Source organism: Plodia interpunctella, chromosome 25 (assembly GCF_027563975.2).
Source record: "Plodia interpunctella isolate USDA-ARS_2022_Savannah chromosome 25, ilPloInte3.2, whole genome shotgun sequence".
NCBI classification, from domain to species: domain Eukaryota; kingdom Metazoa; phylum Arthropoda; class Insecta; order Lepidoptera; family Pyralidae; genus Plodia; species Plodia interpunctella.
This window is the reverse complement of record NC_071318.1, coordinates 4,661,577-4,681,809: the sequence shown is the minus strand read 5'-3', so window position 1 is coordinate 4,681,809 and position 20,233 is coordinate 4,661,577. Positions and strand designations below refer to the sequence as shown.

Below are 20,233 nucleotides of genomic sequence, written 5' to 3'. Positions count from 1 at the left end.
TACCTAGTTACTATCACCTCAAACTATAAAATATCGGCCTGGCCAAAGGGAAGACTTTTATCAAGTTTTACACAGGTAACTTGAATTTTGTAGTTTATTGTGTCGTAAAAAAAACTAACTTTTCCATACATAGTAGCGCAATCTACTTTATAAAGTGCCATTGAATATCAGACTTTTTGACCAAATCCTACGGAAATCGCATTGGAATTTTAGAAATAAAAATACCAACCCTATGTTCGACGATATCGGCTACCTTCATAAAAAATTTTTGCCCAGCCCTTTGAGAATGAAGAAGTAACATACAACCTTTCGCCTTTATAAGATTTGTGGGATGGGAACTGGTATATTATACGTGATATCTCCATGATGTGACGTAGAAAATTGTCGCACCGTTACGTTTTTCCATAGGACCTGTGAGTGAAGACGACAATTGAATTTTATCTTATTATTTTCATAATAGAAACAAAAATTTAATACTTTGTAAGATTTGTTTTTGTAACATTTTTTGTGCGTTGGCGAATATTTTTTTATTGCCTGAAAAATTCTTCAATACAGGTAATATTTTTACTTTGTTATCTTAATTGATATTTTGTCGAAATCGTGCTGTCTCTGTCTTGATATATGTTTTGGATAGTGACAACACGAGAAAAAAAATGCACCTTTATTTATATTAATCCATATCCATACTTCTATACTATCATCCATACTAATATTATAAAGAGGAAATATTTTTATTTTGTGATTCCGACGCGAATGCGCGAACATTGCGTGGTATGTATGTGTGCATTTATTTACCGCAGTGAAAGATGAGCAATGTATTCCGAATCTGCCAGAGTTCGGCGAACTCCATCCATTATTTTGTAATACATTATGTGTTTTGCGCATTGTGATCTTATAAGAAAATCGTTATTTCTAGAAATTCATTCAAATGCCGACTCCATACTGACGTCAAACAGTTTGCGGAACTTTGGCGGACTCGGTATACATTGCTGGTTTTTCATTGCGGTAATTATAAAATCACTCTACAAACTAGGCATGCAATATATAGCATTCGCGTCGTGTATGAGAGAGTACGGCGACAGTGTGGTGCTAGCATATTATTTTTCATCGAATTATGAAATTCTGGACTATTCGTTCGAATTCCACGCTGCATTCGCAAGCAAAATTGTCATAATGCTAAACTATGAATATTCTACCTTTAGAAGCTGCTTAGTTGGGCAAGGGTTCCATGTTTAGGTATGTTAGACGGGCAAATCCCTTGTGGGGCACTTATTTACTAGATTCTCTTCAGTCGTGTATTCCTCATGGATGAGAATCATGATTATTACGTGGAATGAAACACACATGACTACTTTCTTGGCGCTATTAATGGAGTGGTTTGCCGTTGCCTTCTCCATTGTGATGTATGTAGGTTAGTTTATAATAAATGGTGGGGGGGTAGTCTAAGTAGCTTGGTTGTGAGATGTCATTTTATAAACCAGTCCGGAATAAATGCTTGTTACGTACGCCCGTGTTTCAGTTAGCTCCGCGACACCGTTATCCCTCAGGACTATCGACCGCTATATCACATTGGCGAACGAGGATTAGTACCAATATTTACGCGTGCAGGTTAAACATCGCAATTATGTCGATTGGTAAAGTGCGGGAGTTCGACGTGAAGAACGGGGCGTGGTCGTCCTACGTGGACAGGCTCGAGATGTACTTTACAGTGAACAGTGTGAAAAATGAACTCAAAGTGCCTACTTTAATTGCGGTAATGGGCGACGAAGCTTACGAACTATTATCGAATCTAGCCAGCCCTAAGAAACCAGCGGAACTAAGCTACGAGTGTGCGGTCAGATTATTACGTAATCACCTCCAACCGACCCCGTCGGCACTGGCAGAGCGGTTCAGATTTCGGCAGAGAAGGCAAGCGGCGGACGAGAATGTGGCAAGCTACGTGGCGGAATTAAAAAAGTTGACACGCTATTGTAAGCTGGGGGACGGATTAAACGAAAACCTTCGGGATCAATTCGTGTGCGGCTTGAGGAGTGATCTCATCCGGCAGAGGTTATTTGCAGAGGATGACACGCTCACGTTTACTAACGCGGTGAAGTTAGCCAGCTCATTAGAAGCCGCAGAACGCGACGCAGCTGCGGTTGACGCGACAGGAGCCGCAAGCCGGGAGCTATCGGCGGATGTGCATGCTCTGGCGGTCAGCAGCGGCAAGCAGCGGCGGGAGCCACGGGCGGCGGGCCGAGCCGGGCGCGGTACACATGGAGGAGCGGGAGCGCAGCGGGCGGAGGTCGCCGGAGCGAACCTTAGCGGCAACAAGATTGCGAGGAGTGGCAGTCGGGATACACACAGTGGACAATGTTATAGCTGTGGGGGAGTGGGCCATTATCGGGAAGAGTGTCGATTTAACCAATACACCTGTAGCAAGTGCAAGCGGGTGGGGCACCTCAGGCGTGTGTGCCCGGACCAGAGGCAGGGGCGAAGAGCAGCTGTACACTATGCCGCAGGAGAGGAGGAGCCAGAGGACGAGAATCTGGACAGTTGCGGGGAGGATTTTCACCACTTATGCCTGAACGATTATAAGGCGGTGAGTGTGCCCGTTGTCATAGAAGGTCATACAATTTATATGGAAGTGGATACTGGTACGGCTGTATCCTGTATAAGCCGAGGAACTTATAATAAATATTTAAAACATTTAAAGATTGAGGCTAGCAACGTCATTTTAAACTTTTACGATGGTTCTAAGCTTAAGCCACTAGGTGTCATTAGACCAACTGTGAATTATAAGGGTGTTCATAATAATTTAGAGTTATTTATTATCGATGGAGGGACGACCTCACTGTTAGGACGGCAGTGGTTATCAGAATTAAAAATAAAGTTACCAATGTTTACAAATTGTAATAATATGATAGGTGCAGATAAGAGCCATATACAAATGGATCATGAGTTGAAAAAATTGTTCAACAGATATAAGGAATTATTCAGCGGAGGTTTGGGCACATACACGGGGGGCAAGGCGACTCTGAGGGTTCGGGAGAGCGCGGTACCGGTGTTCCACCGCGCGCGGCCGCTGCCGTACGCGCTGCGCGACCGCGTCGACGCGCAGCTCGATCAGATGCTGCGCGACGGCGTCATCGAGCCCGTCGACTGCTCCGAGTGGGCCTCACCTCTCGTACCGGTAAGCAAGGCTGATGGTTCCTTGAGAATTTGTGCTGACTACAAAGCTACAGTCAACCCGGCGCTTGTGGTAGACCGCTATCCGTTGCCAAAAGTAGACGATTTGCTGGTAAGGTTAAGTGGGTCACAGTTTTTCTCAAAAATTGATTTATCTCAGGCCTATAATCAGGTTTTGTTAGACGAAACGAAAAATCTCACCGTTGTGAATACCCATAGAGGTCTGTATAGGTATAATAGGCTGGTGTATGGCTTAGCATCCAGCGCCGGGATTTTTCAACGAATAATGTGTAATTTATTAAATAATATCCCTAACGTCGAAGTATTTTTAGATGACGTCATAATAGGGGGCCAAACTAAAAGGGATCACTTGCAAGCTGTTGAAGCTGTATTTAGTAGGTTGCATAAATATGGACTAAAGTTAAAAAGTAATAAATGCGTATTTTTAGTTAACGAAGTACGTTATTTAGGTTATATTTTAAATAGGGATGGTATAAGAACGGATCCAGAAAAAATTCAAGCCATTACCAAAATACCTCGACCAAGCTGTGTAACAGAGCTGCGTTCGTTTTTAGGTTTAGTAAATTTTTACGCGAAGTTCGTTAAGAACATGAGCACAAAGTTAGTTCCCTTATACGAATTACTTAAAAAAGGTTGTACATGGAATTGGTCACAGCAGTGTGAACAAGCGTTCACAGAGGTTAAACGACTTTTGGTTAGCGCGGAAGTTTTGATGCACTATGATCCTAGTCTGCCGCTCACAGTGACCTGCGACGCGAGCGCGCGGGGCGTGGGGGGCGTGCTCTCGCAGCCGAGTAGGTGCGGCGGCCGCGAGCGCCCGGTTGCCTATGTATCGCGCACGCTCAACGATGCCGAGAGAAATTATTCTCAGATACATAGGGAAGCACTTGCTATTATATTTTCTGTTAATAAATTCCACCAATATTTGTACGGTCGTCGTTTTACCCTGCGCACCGACCATAAGCCTTTGGTATCGATACTCGGACCACATACAGGGATACCTACCATGGTAGCTAGTCGGATGCAACGCTGGGCAATAATATTATCGGCTTATTCGTACGATATCGAGTACGTGCGACGTACGACGAGAACGGAGCGGACGGGCTGTCGCGGCTACCTGTGGCCGCCGGCGGTAAACAGATGAGTCATGCGTCTAGTAATGCACCGGCGCCCGAGCAAACGTATTTACATTTTATTCAACAAGAACTATTGTTAGACTATAATGTTATTAAAAGTAAAACGTCGCGTAATCCGCTTCTCGCTAAAGTTTTGAGTTATTTACGAGACGGATGGCCGTCGGATTGTGAGATTATGAGTATGAAGCCGTATTTTAATCGTAAAGACGGGTTATACGAAGAGTTAGGGTGCGTTATGTGGGGTCATAGGCTGGTAGTACCGGACGAGTGTAGGGAGAGGGTACTACGCATGATCCACGAACCCCATATGGGAATAGTAAAATCGAAAGCTTTAGCTCGCAGTTATGTGTGGTGGCCGGGGGTGAACGAGGACGTGGAGCGGTTATGTCGGGAGTGCGCGGTGTGTGCCTCGCAGGCGGACGCGCCGCCGCGCCAGACCCCGCGAATGTGGCCCTGGCCAAACCGGCCCTGGTCTAGAGTTCACTTAGATTTCCTAGGACCAATTTTTGGCAAAACTTACCTGGTTTTAGTCGACGCCATGTCTAAATGGATAGAAGTTTGTCAGGTTTCTAGCACAGCGGCAACTGGGACTATAGGAAAGATTAGCGAATTATTCAGTAGATGGGGTTTACCTAAACAGATAGTTACAGACAACGGACCGCCGTTTTTTAGCGCGGAATTCGCAAATTTTGTGAGTAGCCAGGGTATTGAGCACATATTTTCGCCACCGTACCATCCGGCTTCAAACGGTTTAGCGGAAAATGCTGTAAAATCGTTAAAAAGAGTTATTAAAAAAGCTAGTGCGGAGAAACAAGACATAGATAAAGCCTTGTGTACGTTTTTGTTGCATTATAGGAATACTGAGCACTCGACAACTGGGGAAAGCCCGGCTATGTTGTTACTAGGCAGACGGTTACGTACAAAATTAGATGCACTGAAACCGAATAGGGAGGGTAAAGTCAGGGAAGCGCAGCAACGTCAAAAGGTAGCGGCAAAAGGAAGTAATAGGGAGCTTAGGCCAAATGAAACCGTATGGTATAGGCAGTACTTAAAGTCACAGAAGTGGGCATCGGGCCAGGTGGCCGAGTGCGTCGGGCCTAGTAACTATAAGATCAGGGATAAGCATGGGGAGGTCTTACATAGGCATATCGATCAACTGAGACGGAGGACGGGTGGACGTTCATCGCTCGCTTGCCCTGATACAGAATTTAATACCAGCCAAAACGAGTCTAGCACAAATTCTGAACCACAGATAGCCTTGCCGGATGCGGGGGATGCGGCCCAATCGGAGGAGATAAACGACGAAGCCGGGAAGGCTGAGACGCCCCTTAAAGGGTCGGTAGTCAGTGGGTTGAACAGGAGGGATGCTCCTGCGTCTCCCGAGTTCCAGGACGCCTTGCCAACTGTGACTACACCACCTCCTAGTCGTCCTGTACGACAGTGTAGGTTAAGGAAAATGTAATTAAGTTTAAGGGAAATTTTATGTTACTTTTATATTTTAGATTTAAGTTAGTTTAAATGTAGCAAAGGGGTTTTGTACGTAAGGGTTGATTGATGTGGGGGAATGTGATGTATGTAGGTTAGTTTATAATAAATGGTGGGGGGTAGTCTAAGTAGCTTGGTTGTGAGATGTCATTTTATAAACCAGTCCGGAATAAATGCTTGTTACGTACGCCCGTGTTTCAGTTAGCTCCGCGACACCGTTATCCCTCAGGACTATCGACCGCTATATCACATCCATTTCACACACAAGTTGATTATAAACCTGTGCGCACATTTCCTCACTATGTTTTCCTTCACCGGAAGCAAGTGGTGGTTGAAGAAAACTAGTATACATGAATCAGATTGGTAAATATTTAAGGACAAATCACTCAGATTGAGTTGGTTCCAAAGTAACTTCGAGACTTGTTGCGAAGTTGGGTTACTAAATCAACGATACTATATTTTATAACATATACCTACATAAACAGATAAACATCCAAGACTCAATGTGATTGGTTTGCTGCGTCTCACTTCAAAATCAACTCGATGTAAATACCAAACTCACCGTAAGCCCTTAGAGGAACTTCTATAAGCCCTATTCTATGGTATAGTTAGGATTTGAATTTAGCAGGATTGTTTGTTGTTTCTAGTTATATCTGCGCCATTTTCTCTCTTATTTACTGAGGAAATTAAGATGCAAATTGTCTATCCAGATCTCTTAGTAGGTGATAGTTCGTATGATATAAAATTAAATTAGAAATATAAACTCACTAACCCACGACTCTGTTGCTGCCCTCGTCTCAGCCGCTAGAAAAGAATTGACGATTTCCAAACGGCCTAACAAATATTTTGCAAACATAGATAATTAAATATATCTTCCAAATAAAAAAAAATACTACTGTGCCCACGAACAGACATACCTACAGACACACAGACACGTTAAAATAATAACTCCCTCCTTCTTTAGTAGGGGGTTAAAAATACAACCAATGAGTAGATTCACTTGAATTTTGACAAATCGTAATACTTAGGTCTTGCAATTGATTTGCTAATATTATTCTGTTGGTAAATAAAGTGTTATTATTATTATTATTATTCTATATACAGGTATGAAACGCAAAACCTCCTAAAGACTACTTGGGTACATCAAAACAACAACTTTTACATAAAAATAATACAATATAATTTGCGATTCTACACATCTTAACTCTATGTAATAGTCAAGCAACACGAGACAGCACAGTAGCGTTATGTAGCGGAATCGAACATAGAGGTAATAGTTTTATAGAAATGACATTAAAACTAAAAAACGGATTTTTTTGTATTTATTACGTTTAGACAAAAATCGTAGAATAAAAGCTGTTAGTTACTGCGTACCTTATGCGCCTTTGGAAGGTTATGCGTTAGATACCAATGACCCTGTATATTTTATCTAGACTAATTGAGGTTAAATTTTAGAAAGAAAGAAAAAAAGAAAAACTATTTATTTGGTACCACACAATTAGCACAACAATCTTACACTTATATATGAAAACTTGAAAAGTGGAATATATACCAAATTGGTTTCCGCTCAGCATACGAGTATGTCACCACGACGCTGTTCTTCCGCGGACACCATTAAAAAAAACAAAAATTAAAATTAGAACATAAATTGAAATGACGACACAATATGGCCGACACAGGTTTGCGGCGCAACATTAATTTGTGAATCAAACAACCCTTTATAACTACGCCCAGCGATAGAAGAAGAATAATATTAAATAATTCTTGTGATTATAAATTATTATCATTACCCAAGTTTCGTAAAGTGGAGAAAATTCTTTCATAGATATTAAAAGCCACGGTCTTTTGAAACATTATAAATAAAACTTTTACCTAATTTTAAATCCGTCGGTCCTGCACTCTCAGGATTTTAATGAGGACGGGCCCTTTGAAAGTTTATACGCTTTTCAGCGCGAATATACCCACGTTAGTTGGGGAAACGATGTCACGATCTGGAATTAAAATTTTTATGGCAACATGTGAAAATTAAAAAATAAATAAAAAATACCAATTTAATTTATGTGTTATTCAATTCATTTTGATGTGTTTATGGGCAATAAAGTTTATTTATTATTATTATTATTATTAATTTAGGGTATAAAAATACCAACTTATTAATTTTAGAAAGCCCTTTGAAAGTTTGAAAAAGATGATGTGAATTCGAGAACTAACGGCCATATAAAAACCATAATAAAAAATACCCTATGGTACCTCTAAACGTTTCGTCTGTCTCTATACCAAATTTCATTAAAATCGGTTTAGTACTTTTTGAGTTTATTAATTATAGAAATAAACAATAATATAGACCTTTTCTCCTTATAATATTAGTTCGATAACAGATGAGAACATATGTTACTACTAGCTGCGCCCCGGGGCTTCGCTCCCGTAGGAATTTCGGGCTAATTGATATTCTATGTGATATTCTAGTTTATATTTTACCCGTGTTCCAAATTTCATAACAATCTGTCCAGTAGATTTTGCGTGAAAGATTAACAAACATACATACACACATAGGTACATCCTCACAAACTTAGCATTTATAATATTAGTAAGAAGGAAGAGACTCAGCAATAAGTTGGTTAGATCTCCTAAACATTGGCGATAATCGATGAGTTAAGAAACGATTAATTTATTGAAAGCTATTCAGCTTTTGCCGCGGCTTCGCCCGCGTGATTTCCCACGGGAGTAGTTATTTTTCCGGGATGAAGCGTACCCTATGTCCATCTCCGCACTTCAAACTACATGTATGCAAAATTTCAAGAAGATTGGTTGAGTAGATAGAGCGTGATGAGGAGGTAACAAACAAACTTACTTTTGCATTTATATTAGTTATGATAGTATCTCCGTAATAGCAGTATATTTAAGTAAGAACAATTTTTGCAAGCTATAAACAAAAAATAGGTACATGAAACTAAACAAAATTGCTTCTTTGTGCAAGCAAAGTCCTCTTTGAAATGGGTCGGAGCCATGCCCAATTCGTTACGGTCAATCGACCCTCGTAATGATAGAACCTAGGTACGATTCTGATTGCATACGCCTTTTGCTTTGTGACTAGTAGATCGTCTTTCAAGGGTTCCGTGGCACAAATCTAAAAATAAATCTAAGTAATAAAAATTGATAGTTTGGATTTTTTTTTACAGTTCATTTGTGAGGGCTCTTTATTAATGAAATATTGAAAATACTTAAATTTATTATTATTTTATTATTTTCGGAAATGTTAATAGAAACCTAGGGCTGTTATAAGTAAGTCCGGTGGTCCACGTAAAAATATTTTTTTACATTTTTAAATATTCGCCAGTGATTTTAGACCATCTGCCAGCCTGACGTCAACCCTCATTGGGAAAGATGCTGTTACCTATTAGCCATCAATGCTTTTTGTTCCTTACTCGACTTGTACGAATACCACGGGAAGGACACCAGACATTTATACACAAACAGCTATTTTATCTAACCCGACATCATCGTGTAACGTAAACAAATAAAGAAGGGAGGAAAAACAAGCAATTCTAAAAAGGAGAGGTAACAATTTCTCTTGGAGATATAGTAGCCAGTACAGAATGTAATTTTTGAAAATATATGTACATAATTCATAATATTATTTTAAATAGTTTGTTATTTTAATTAGTTTTATTTATTTTTTTTAGTAAATTTTAGTTTAATGTAAAAAAGTATAGGAATAATTATTTTTTTTAAGTATACAAGCTTGGTGAGACTACATATGGTGAGATTACATTTTATTGAGAAAGAATTATATAAGTACATATAATTTATATTTATAAAAAAAGGTATTATGGCATGATAGGGACCAACACTATTTAAATGAGTATCTTTCGGCATTTCTTCTCTCGCGTCCCGAAACGCTAGTAGATTTTCAGTTTTGTTAATTATTATTTAATTTAGAATATGACGTGAAAAAGTGTCTGTTAAGGTCAAATTTTTGAATAAATTATTTTTTATTTTGACTGGTAGAGTATCCCGTGAATATACTCATATGTCATATGCGTTCACAATTTGTACATTGTTATTTTTAAGTTTGTGCAATAAAGTTGTTAAATTAATAAAATTTATGAAGTTGACTTTCTATATTTACTTTACTGTTATGAGACACCAACCGACGCGCAGGTAAAAAAGCGGCATTACGGAGTTTGCGAAACATCGCCGTATAATCAAAGACAAAGTGGGGGCCTGCCCTTATAATGCCGGGGACACAATTAGAGCAAGGGTTAGCTTCGCACTCTGTTTCCTAGTTATCCTTCTAACAACATAAATTCGAAAGTTTGTGAGGATGAATGTGTGTATGTATAATGTATATTCATGCAAAATCTACTATTGGACGGATTGTTATGAAATTTGGTTCTCGGGTAGATTATAACCTGGGAAATAACACATAGGATGCTTTTTATACCGAAATCTTCACGCCCCACGGAAGCGAAGCCCCGGGCCGCAGCTAGTAAAATATATAACGTTATTCACAAAAATGTTAAATATAGTACATACTTTGAGCTAAAATATGTTTTGCAGTTTATAGCACTTTTTAATATTTGACATTGACAGAAAGAAACAATCATACTTTAGCTATAAGTGTGATTTTTTATGAATTACAGGTATAGAGTGTTGTGTACAGAATGGGTCCAAGATGTATCCCGGTCTAAACGCCACGTTGCGCAAACAGTAGTCATTCCTGTGACCCTGTGAGTCACCCGGTCAGGCGTTTCGGTACAATTCGTAGGAATCCCATACCTTCTTCCACAAGGCAGCCTGTTGCAACCCCTGCAGAAACCAATAAATATCGTCCCGCCATCTATTTCATGTTAATATAAATAAAAATTTAAAATATAAATTATTAATTCCCAGTGTGTTGTCAACTTGTGGCAGTTTCAGCATTTTTCCAGATTGAATTCCCGCCATTTTCGGCTGTTCTAAATGCCACTGTCGCCATTTTAAGGTGTCACGTGCCGTGTCTAAACTTGAATGTAAAAATACGGGCTGTTTACGGATTAATATTGAAGTCGACTTGAGTAGTATTTTGTTTTTTTACAAGCTATGATTTAATTTTGTTTAATTTTAGGTTAGTTGACGACCTCAGTTAGCCTAATGCTTATCATGCCAGACTGCTACACTCAGATATTGTGGGTTGTGGGTTCGATCCCCGGCCATGTCAACAAGGAAAATGATTTTTTTCAAATTGACCTGGGTCTTCGATGTTTATCTATGTTGAACTTCTCGAACTTACTTTGAGGCTTTTTTTAATTTAGAAATGAATTTATAAAAATAAATTTATTTTGGTATACAGATGTCACACTATGTCGTAGCTTCCCAAAATATCGTAAAATCCCGTACAAATCCGTAATAAATAGCTCGTTTTGAGGGATTCCTTCCAACTGATTGATTTCGTTAAATTCTATTCAGCAAAGTGGACTTTCAACGATCGGGATTATTTGGAATTCATTTTGAAATAATTCTATTTATAAATTCTATTAGAAAATTAATTTCAAAATACGCCATTTTTAAATTAGCGGCCCAGTTTTGAAGATCTGAACATAAGCATATTACTTATAATAAAAAAAGAAATAAATCAATTTTGACGGACAAAGGTAATTTATAATAAAAAAAAATATTCGAACGATACATACGATATTACTATCAATTTTCATTGCAATTTATTTTTTTCATCAGAATGTTTTAGTTTTAATTTGTTGTTTTTTTGAAAATTGGTTTTGAAATTATTGTACGTCAACAGAAGATCATTAGACGCATCATGATAGACCACAGTGATTTACACTACCTACCTATGTTTCGACCTCTTATACCTTTAACGCCACAATAAACACATTTCATCTGACTTATATGATATATATATTTATATATATAAGTATATATATGTATAATGTAGTATATATATATATATATATATATATATATATATATATATATATATATATATATATATATATATATATATATATATATGTATATATATATATATATATATATATATATATATATATATATATATATATATATATATATATATTTATATGTAGTCACTCCTGTGACCCTGTGAGTCACCCGGTTAGGCGTGTCGGTACGATTCGTAGGAATCCCATACCTTCTTCCACAAGGCAGCTTGTTGCAACCCCTGCAGAAACCAACTTTTTTTTATTTATATAATATAAGTATAAGTAAGTAAAAAAAAAAGTTATGTAAAAGCAGGATTGAAAATCAAAGTTATATAAATCGGGGATGTTTGTATGTTACAAAAAAAATAAATCGCATTTTTATTTTACAGCTCAGCGGTCTAGCAAAACATGTTCCTTTTAGCTACAAATAAAATAACGAATAGGTATGATATTTGTACGAAGAGACAAACGTGTACATCGTTCATCGACCACCACTTGCTTCTAGTGAAGGAAAACATCATGAGGAATGAGGATGATTACTATGATGAGTATTATCAACAGCGGAGTGTTAAAGTTAACGTTAAAGTTGACTGGTGCAACTCCTTAAAAAAATGTGACAAAAATATTATTATTGTGTTTATTCCCCTTCTATTTAACTAGTAATACCAATTTCTGTGAAACAATGTAAAAAAAAATCATTTTCAATATTTTAACGTGCAAATTATCTCTCCTTGATTAAACAAATTGAACCTGAAAAACAATGGGCGGTATCTTAAAACCTCATTAACCTTTTTCAAAGAACTAATTGTACAGATTTCAATTTTCTTTGGACTTTGCCAATTAACTTTGAACCTTACGCGCAAAAAGTTAAGTGACGTTTTCGGCTAACAAAAAGTGTTAAACATTGTTTACTTTGTACCACTGGCCGCGATTAACAAACTCGGGTACAACTTTTTTGGTTGATTCGTTTCTGATCCATTAGATTAGACTCTTTATGGGAATAATAAAATATAAACCGGTTCCTCGTAACATTGGTTCAAAAGAAGATTTTTATTTACGTTTATATAATAAATTTAGTGTGTAATGTTAAAAAGTTTTATTGTAGGTCAACATTTTAATATTTATGTATGTGTCAAATTACAGCTTTAAAAATATACTCAATGTCAACATTAACTTTTATTCTTGTCAGAGGGATTCTTGCATGTAATGTTTGACAAAAAATCATATCCGTACAATAAATCGTTGAGGAGTTACCACGCCTGGAGCCTTTTCTAGATGCACCATCTGTTCACGCATATTATAATAATGCATTGTCATCCAAATTAAACGCGTGTACAAAATTTCAGGTCAATCAGTTGAGCGGTTGAATCGGTCGGAAAATTTAATTTGCAAGATTCCACCCAAGACATAATGACACATCGTAAAAAGTCGTCAGAGACGGCATTCAGAAAAACAAAAATTGCGACAAATTTATTTAAAACAGCAAAAATGTCGGCGGCAACGGGAATCCAAATCAGATACGCATCAGCTAATATTAATAGTTTTAAATATGTAAATAATAGAATGCAGCGATAATTTTAATTAAATAAAGTCTCGAAACAGTAGTACCAATGGAAGTGTAACATTTTGATGGAAACGAAAAACTTTTTTTCCTCGTTAGAAACCTTAGAAGTTCTTGCTTGGAAGTTCTAATGCTCGATTTGGTGGAAACTGGAAATCCATCAACTGTTTTCGTCTAATTAAATTTTCTTCAAATTGTTTTTTTTTTTTTAAAGTATTCACAGTGAACGAAAATTAAATATGTATTCTCGACTTGAGGAATTAAGAATGGGAATTTTGATAGCTCAGCTCTTGATAGGATTTATTTTTTTCATATTTTACTTTTGATTGATTAGTACAGTCTAAGTTAAATTTTTTTTAACTGTTATTCTCGGATTAGACTTGGATTAGTCATTATATGTTTTCTGTAAGTGTTTTCGTTTGACATTAAAATAGTCAGACAAATTAAAAAATACTAATAAAACTCAGTTCGCAATTTCATTAGTGTATGTGCGAGTGTTAAGTAGAAATACTTGGACTGGTCAGTACACTAGTCTTGGACCAAACAGTATAGTACAAAAAATTTAGAAATTATATAAAAAAAGTACTTTGTAAAAAGGCATATTACAAGTCTGATGACTATGTGAACGACAATAATGTTTGCATAATAAAAATGGTGCAAGTAAGTAATAAATAAGCATGGTGCAGTATCCTCATAACATATATAATTGATTTATGACATTATTACGTACTATATATATATATATATATATATATATATATATATATATATATTGTGTGACAATTTTCAATTTATTTATTCATTTATTCATTCCAATTTTGACATTTTTAATAATAACGTAAATTCATCCTCCTAATTTTTAATATATGTATAAGACCTATATTTGTTAATTGACGTCCTTGGAGAAAAGGCTGCGGTGAAGTCTGTTGCGCCACTTCTTCTTCACCTGCGCTTTGGAAGCCGGCAGTAGACTTAGTTTAAGTAATTTTTTGACGTCAATAAGTGATGTATATCATCCTAAATTGAATAAAGAATTTTGAATTTTAATTTGAGTAGCACGCACCATAATTGCCTATCATATCATAAGTATGCTGTCTGCTCTGGTGGCTAAAGACGATGGTGCTATAAAGAGCGATCACTAATCCAATCATGATAAATGTCTTTGATGTCCATAATTAGCAATAACACACTCGATATAGCGGCCCGTCCCGGCTTCGCTCAGGTAAAAAAATAATACATAATTATTCACCTAAACCTTCCTTAGGAATCGCGCTATCTATTGGTAATAATCGCACGAAAATCCTTACAGCTAATTTTTGGACACACCAACAGACGCTTTTGTTTTGTAATATTAGTTCGTACTAATAAAATAAACGTAATTTTCATGCAAACTTTCACCCAGTTATAGACATTTGGCAATTGATTTTTGAAAAAGTACCTATCCTATGTTTGAACAGGGTCCTAAACTACATACACACTAAATTTCACCAAAATTGGTCCAGCGGTTTAGCCGTGAAAGCGGAACAGACAGACAGACTTTCACATTTAAAATATTAGTATGGAGTATGGGTTTAAAAGACCAAGTAGGTGGATGTGACATACACATGCGACGGAACCACAAAACGTGACCCAAAAACCACATTCGGCGCCATTTTTTTTCCCGCCCAGTAAATTATCCGCAGTCTGCGGTCTCAATTTTATTTTAATGCTCATTTTTTATTAGGGATCCGTGATCGTAAGTATCCAACTCGTGCCACAGGAGTTTGTATATCAATATGACTCATGTGTAGTAGTTTTCGCCCATGAAAACCCCGCTTCTAGGAAAACATCGTGTAGACATATTTTTAGTTGGTTGTTTAGTTTATTCGTGTGTGACTACTTATTGCGATAGGTCGTAAAAGTAATGACCGACCTTTAGGTGAGTCTATCTGACCAACGTCATAAGACACTTAAATACAATTGATACACATAAATAAACTAGATGTTGTCCGTCGACTCCGCTCGCGTTTATGAATTTTTTTGCCAAATCAGTTATTTTTCAGTGATGAAATGAAGCCGAAAACATTGTATTATCCCTGTGGGATTTGTGATAAATGACTCCGCAAAAAAATGTTTTTAATTTCAGTACTGTAATATAAAAACGGACACGGTGGTGAGTATTACATTATTACAATTTAAAGCTTGGGTTTTAAATTAGGTTTTAAATACTTATAAGGAACCCACAGGCCACGTTTGTCTCTTCGTACAAATATCATACCTATTCGTTATTTTAGCTACAAATAAAATAACGAATAGGTATGATATTTGTACGAAGAGACAAACGTGGCCTGTGGGTTCCTTATAAGTATTTAAAACCTAATTTAAAACCCAAGCTTTAAATTGTAATAATGTAATACTCACCACCGTGTCCGTTTTTATATTACAGTACTGAAATTAAAAACATTTTTTTGCGGAGTCATTTATCACAAATCCCACAGGGATAATACAATGTTTTCGGCTTCATTTCATCACTGAAAAATAACTGATTTGGCAAAAAAATTCATAAACGCGAGCGGAGTCGACGGACAACATCTAGTTTATTTATGTGTATCAATTGTATTTAAGTGTCTTATGACGTTGGTCAGATAGACTCACCTAAAGGTCGGTCATTACTTTTACGACCTATCGCAATAAGTAGTCACACACGAATAAACTAAACAACCAACTAAAAATATGTCTACACGATGTTTTCCTAGAAGCGGGGTTTTCATGGGCGAAAACTACTACACATGAGTCATATTGATATACAAACTCCTGTGGCACGAGTTGGATACTTACGATCACGGATCCCTAATAAAAAATGAGCATTAAAATAAAATTGAGACCGCAGACTGCGGATAATTTACTGGGCGGGAAAAAAAATGGCGCCGAATGTGGTTTTTGGGTCACGTTTTGTGGTTCCGTCGCATGTGTATGTCACATCCACCTACTTGGTCTTTTAAACCCATACTCCATACTAATATTTTAAATGTGAAAGTCTGTCTGTCTGTTCCGCTTTCACGGCTAAACCGCTGGACCAATTTTGGTGAAATTTAGTGTGTATGTAGTTTAGGACCCTGTTCAAACATAGGATAGGTACTTTTTCAAAAATCAATTGCCAAATGTCTATAACTGGGTGAAAGTTTGCATGAAAATTACGTTTATTTTATTAGTACGAACTAATATTACAAAACAAAAGCGTCTGTTGGTGTGTCCAAAAATTAGCTGTAAGGATTTTCGTGCGATTATTACCAATAGATAGCGCGATTCCTAAGGAAGGTTTAGGTGAATGATTATGTATTATTTTTTTACCTGAGCGAAGCCGGGACGGGCCGCTATATCGAGTGTGTTATTGCTAATTATGGACATCAAAGACATTTATCATGATTGGATTAGTGATCGCTCTTTATAGCACCATCGTCTTTAGCCACCAGAGCAGACAGCATACTTATGATATGATAGGCAATTATGGTGCGTGCTACTCAAATTAAAATTCAAAATTCTTTATTCAATTTAGGATGATATACATCACTTATTGACGTCAAAAAATTACTTAAACTAAGTCTACTGCCGGCTTCCAAAGCGCAGGTGAAGAAGAAGTGGCGCAACAGACTTCACCGCAGCCTTTTCTCCAAGGACGTCAATTAACAAATATAGGTCTTATACATATATTAAAAATTAGGAGGATGAATTTACGTTATTATTAAAAATGTCAAAATTGGAATGAATAAATGAATAAATAAATTGAAAATTGTCACACAATATATATATATATAACGTACGTAATAATGTCATAAATCAATTATATATGTTATGAGGATACTGCACCATGCTTATTTATTACTTACTTGCACCATTTTTATTATGCAAACATTATTGTCGTTCACATAGTCATCAGACTTGTAATATGCCTTTTTACAAAGTACTTTTTTTATATAATTTCTAAATTTTTTGTACTATACTGTTTGGTCCAAGACTAGTGTACTGACCAGTCCAAGTATTTCTACTTAACACTCGCACATACACTAATGAAATTGCGAACTGAGTTTTATTAGTATTTTTTAATTTGTCTGACTATTTTAATGTCAAACGAAAACACTTACAGAAAACATATAATGACTAATCCAAGTCTAATCCGAGAATAACAGTTAAAAAAAATTTAACTTAGACTGTACTAATCAATCAAAAGTAAAATATGAAAAAAATAAATCCTATCAAGAGCTGAGCTATCAAAATTCCCATTCTTAATTCCTCAAGTCGAGAATACATATTTAATTTTCGTTCACTGTGAATACTTTAAAAAAAAAAAAACAATTTGAAGAAAATTTAATTAGACGAAAACAGTTGATGGATTTCCAGTTTCCACCAAATCGAGCATTAGAACTTCCAAGCAAGAACTTCTAAGGTTTCTAACGAGGAAAAAAAGTTTTTCGTTTCCATCAAAATGTTACACTTCCATTGGTACTACTGTTTCGAGACTTTATTTAATTAAAATTATCGCTGCATTCTATTATTTACATATTTAAAACTATTAATATTAGCTGATGCGTATCTGATTTGGATTCCCGTTGCCGCCGACATTTTTGCTGTTTTAAATAAATTTGTCGCAATTTTTGTTTTTCTGAATGCCGTCTCTGACGACTTTTTACGATGTGTCATTATGTCTTGGGTGGAATCTTGCAAATTAAATTTTCCGACCGATTCAACCGCTCAACTGATTGACCTGAAATTTTGTACACGCGTTTAATTTGGATGACAATGCATTATTATAATATGCGTGAACAGATGGTGCATCTAGAAAAGGCTCCAGGCGTGGTAACTCCTCAACGATTTATTGTACGGATATGATTTTTTGTCAAACATTACATGCAAGAATCCCTCTGACAAGAATAAAAGTTAATGTTGACATTGAGTATATTTTTAAAGCTGTAATTTGACACATACATAAATATTAAAATGTTGACCTACAATAAAACTTTTTAACATTACACACTAAATTTATTATATAAACGTAAATAAAAATCTTCTTTTGAACCAATGTTACGAGGAACCGGTTTATATTTTATTATTCCCATAAAGAGTCTAATCTAATGGATCAGAAACGAATCAACCAAAAAAGTTGTACCCGAGTTTGTTAATCGCGGCCAGTGGTACAAAGTAAACAATGTTTAACACTTTTTGTTAGCCGAAAACGTCACTTAACTTTTTGCGCGTAAGGTTCAAAGTTAATTGGCAAGTCCAAAGAAAATTGAAATCTGTACAATTAGTTCTTTGAAAAAGGTTAATGAGGTTTTAAGATACCGCCCATTGTTTTTCAGGTTCAATTTGTTTAATCAAGGAGAGATAATTTGCACGTTAAAATATTGAAAATGATTTTTTTTTACATTGTTTCACAGAAATTGGTATTACTAGTTAAATAGAAGGGGAATAAACACAATAATAATATTTTTGTCACATTTTTTTAAGGAGTTGCACCAGTCAACTTTAACGTTAACTTTAACACTCCGCTGTTGATAATACTCATCATAGTAATCATCCTCATTCCTCATGATGTTTTCCTTCACTAGAAGCAAGTGGTGGTCGATGAACGATGTAAGTAGTTCATCGTTATATGAATCAGGTTCGTATACAAACTCACGCAGGATTCTAACCTAGTGAGATTCGTATACAAACTCCCGTGTCACGCATGATTCTAAGCTACGACTTTTCGATTCACAGACGGGCGTTTACTATTAGATGTGATCATAGATAAAAAATAATGTGATGTTCCACGGCCGCTTCTCATGTAATTCTATACAAATACATTAAAATTAACTGTAGGAATTAAAGCCTACAATAACTTCGTGTTTTCCAGGTATTGCGCACGCATTTGGCTTGCAGCCAGCAGGAGATCTCACCCGAGTGGGCGTCATCTTGCTCATGAAACTATTGGGAACATGCGAGACGGAACCAGCATTTGGTAAACTTTTTTTGACAATTAATTTTTTAGGCCTGAGTTATTATGGGAGTGGCCTAGCAGCTCTATCATTCTCATCTCTCTCTCTCTCTCTTGAAAGGTGGTGGTGTAATGGTTAAGACGCTTGTGGATCGAAAGGTATCAGGTTCGTATCCTACTCGTGCCATATGAGTTTGTGTACCAATCTGACTCATATATAGTAGTTTTCATCGACTACCACTTGTTTCCGGTAAAGGAAAACATCGTGAGGAAACCTGCACACTGGTTGACAGTTTAGTTCCCTAGTGTGTTTGCGATTACCTGCCACTAGGTTGAGGTAAGTAGTCGTAAAAAAATCTTTCCGAATTGTTTATTTTTACGTCAAATAATAAACAAGCGTAGCTTTTCGTTTACATCCAAACATTTCTTGTTACTTCTCGCTTTGAAGTGAGTGAGGTTTTATATGTTTGTTTGTCGGTTCATCAATAGTTCTCAATGCAATTATGCTTTTCATCGTTTGAAATTTGAACTAATAGAAATTGTTTTTTTTTAATATTATTTAAATTTGTTATTTTTTTTGTTATATTATCTTTTTATATTAAATTTTAACGTATACTTCGAATGAATGAATACGAGTACTAAAAGCCCCAATGATAATGGGACTACTCCGGGGACTAGTATATCCTTTAACTTTTATTTTATTTTTTTATTTATTTATTCACGCACAAAACAGATTACAATAAAATACAATAAAAATACACTCGACCATTTAACCTCTTCCCTTTTCGGAAGTCGATTAATGGTTAAAGAATTTTATTTTCTCAAAGAAATTTACATTTCACATACAGAAAAATAACTAAAGATTTCTATGTACATTTGTTGGTGTGAGCATTCAAATACAACCATTTGATAAAAAATTAAGTCGGTAGTTGCGTCGGTAGGAATAGCCGCTCGCTTCTTACATATTAAC

General features: G+C 36.3%; 2 protein-coding genes across 2 annotated transcripts; both read left to right on the top strand.

The window, feature by feature from the left end:
• The first annotated feature begins 1,437 nt into the window (after window positions 1-1,437).
• LOC128680835 (uncharacterized) lies at window positions 1,438-3,093 on the top strand. Its single transcript, XM_053764275.2, has 2 exons — window positions 1,438-2,581; window positions 2,962-3,093. Exons 1-2 carry the CDS (start codon window positions 1,463-1,465, stop codon window positions 2,965-2,967), a joined length of 1,125 nt encoding a protein of 374 aa, XP_053620250.1. The 5' UTR covers window positions 1,438-1,462; the 3' UTR covers window positions 2,968-3,093.
• A 16-nt stretch (window positions 3,094-3,109) lies between these two features.
• On the top strand, window positions 3,110-19,251 carry LOC128680690 (uncharacterized protein K02A2.6-like). The gene is made up of 4 exons (XM_053763987.1): window positions 3,110-3,280; window positions 3,845-3,983; window positions 4,259-5,757; window positions 19,183-19,251. Exons 1-4 carry the CDS (start codon window positions 3,110-3,112, stop codon window positions 19,249-19,251), a joined length of 1,878 nt encoding a protein of 625 aa, XP_053619962.1.
• Window positions 19,252-20,233: the final 982 nt, after the last annotated feature.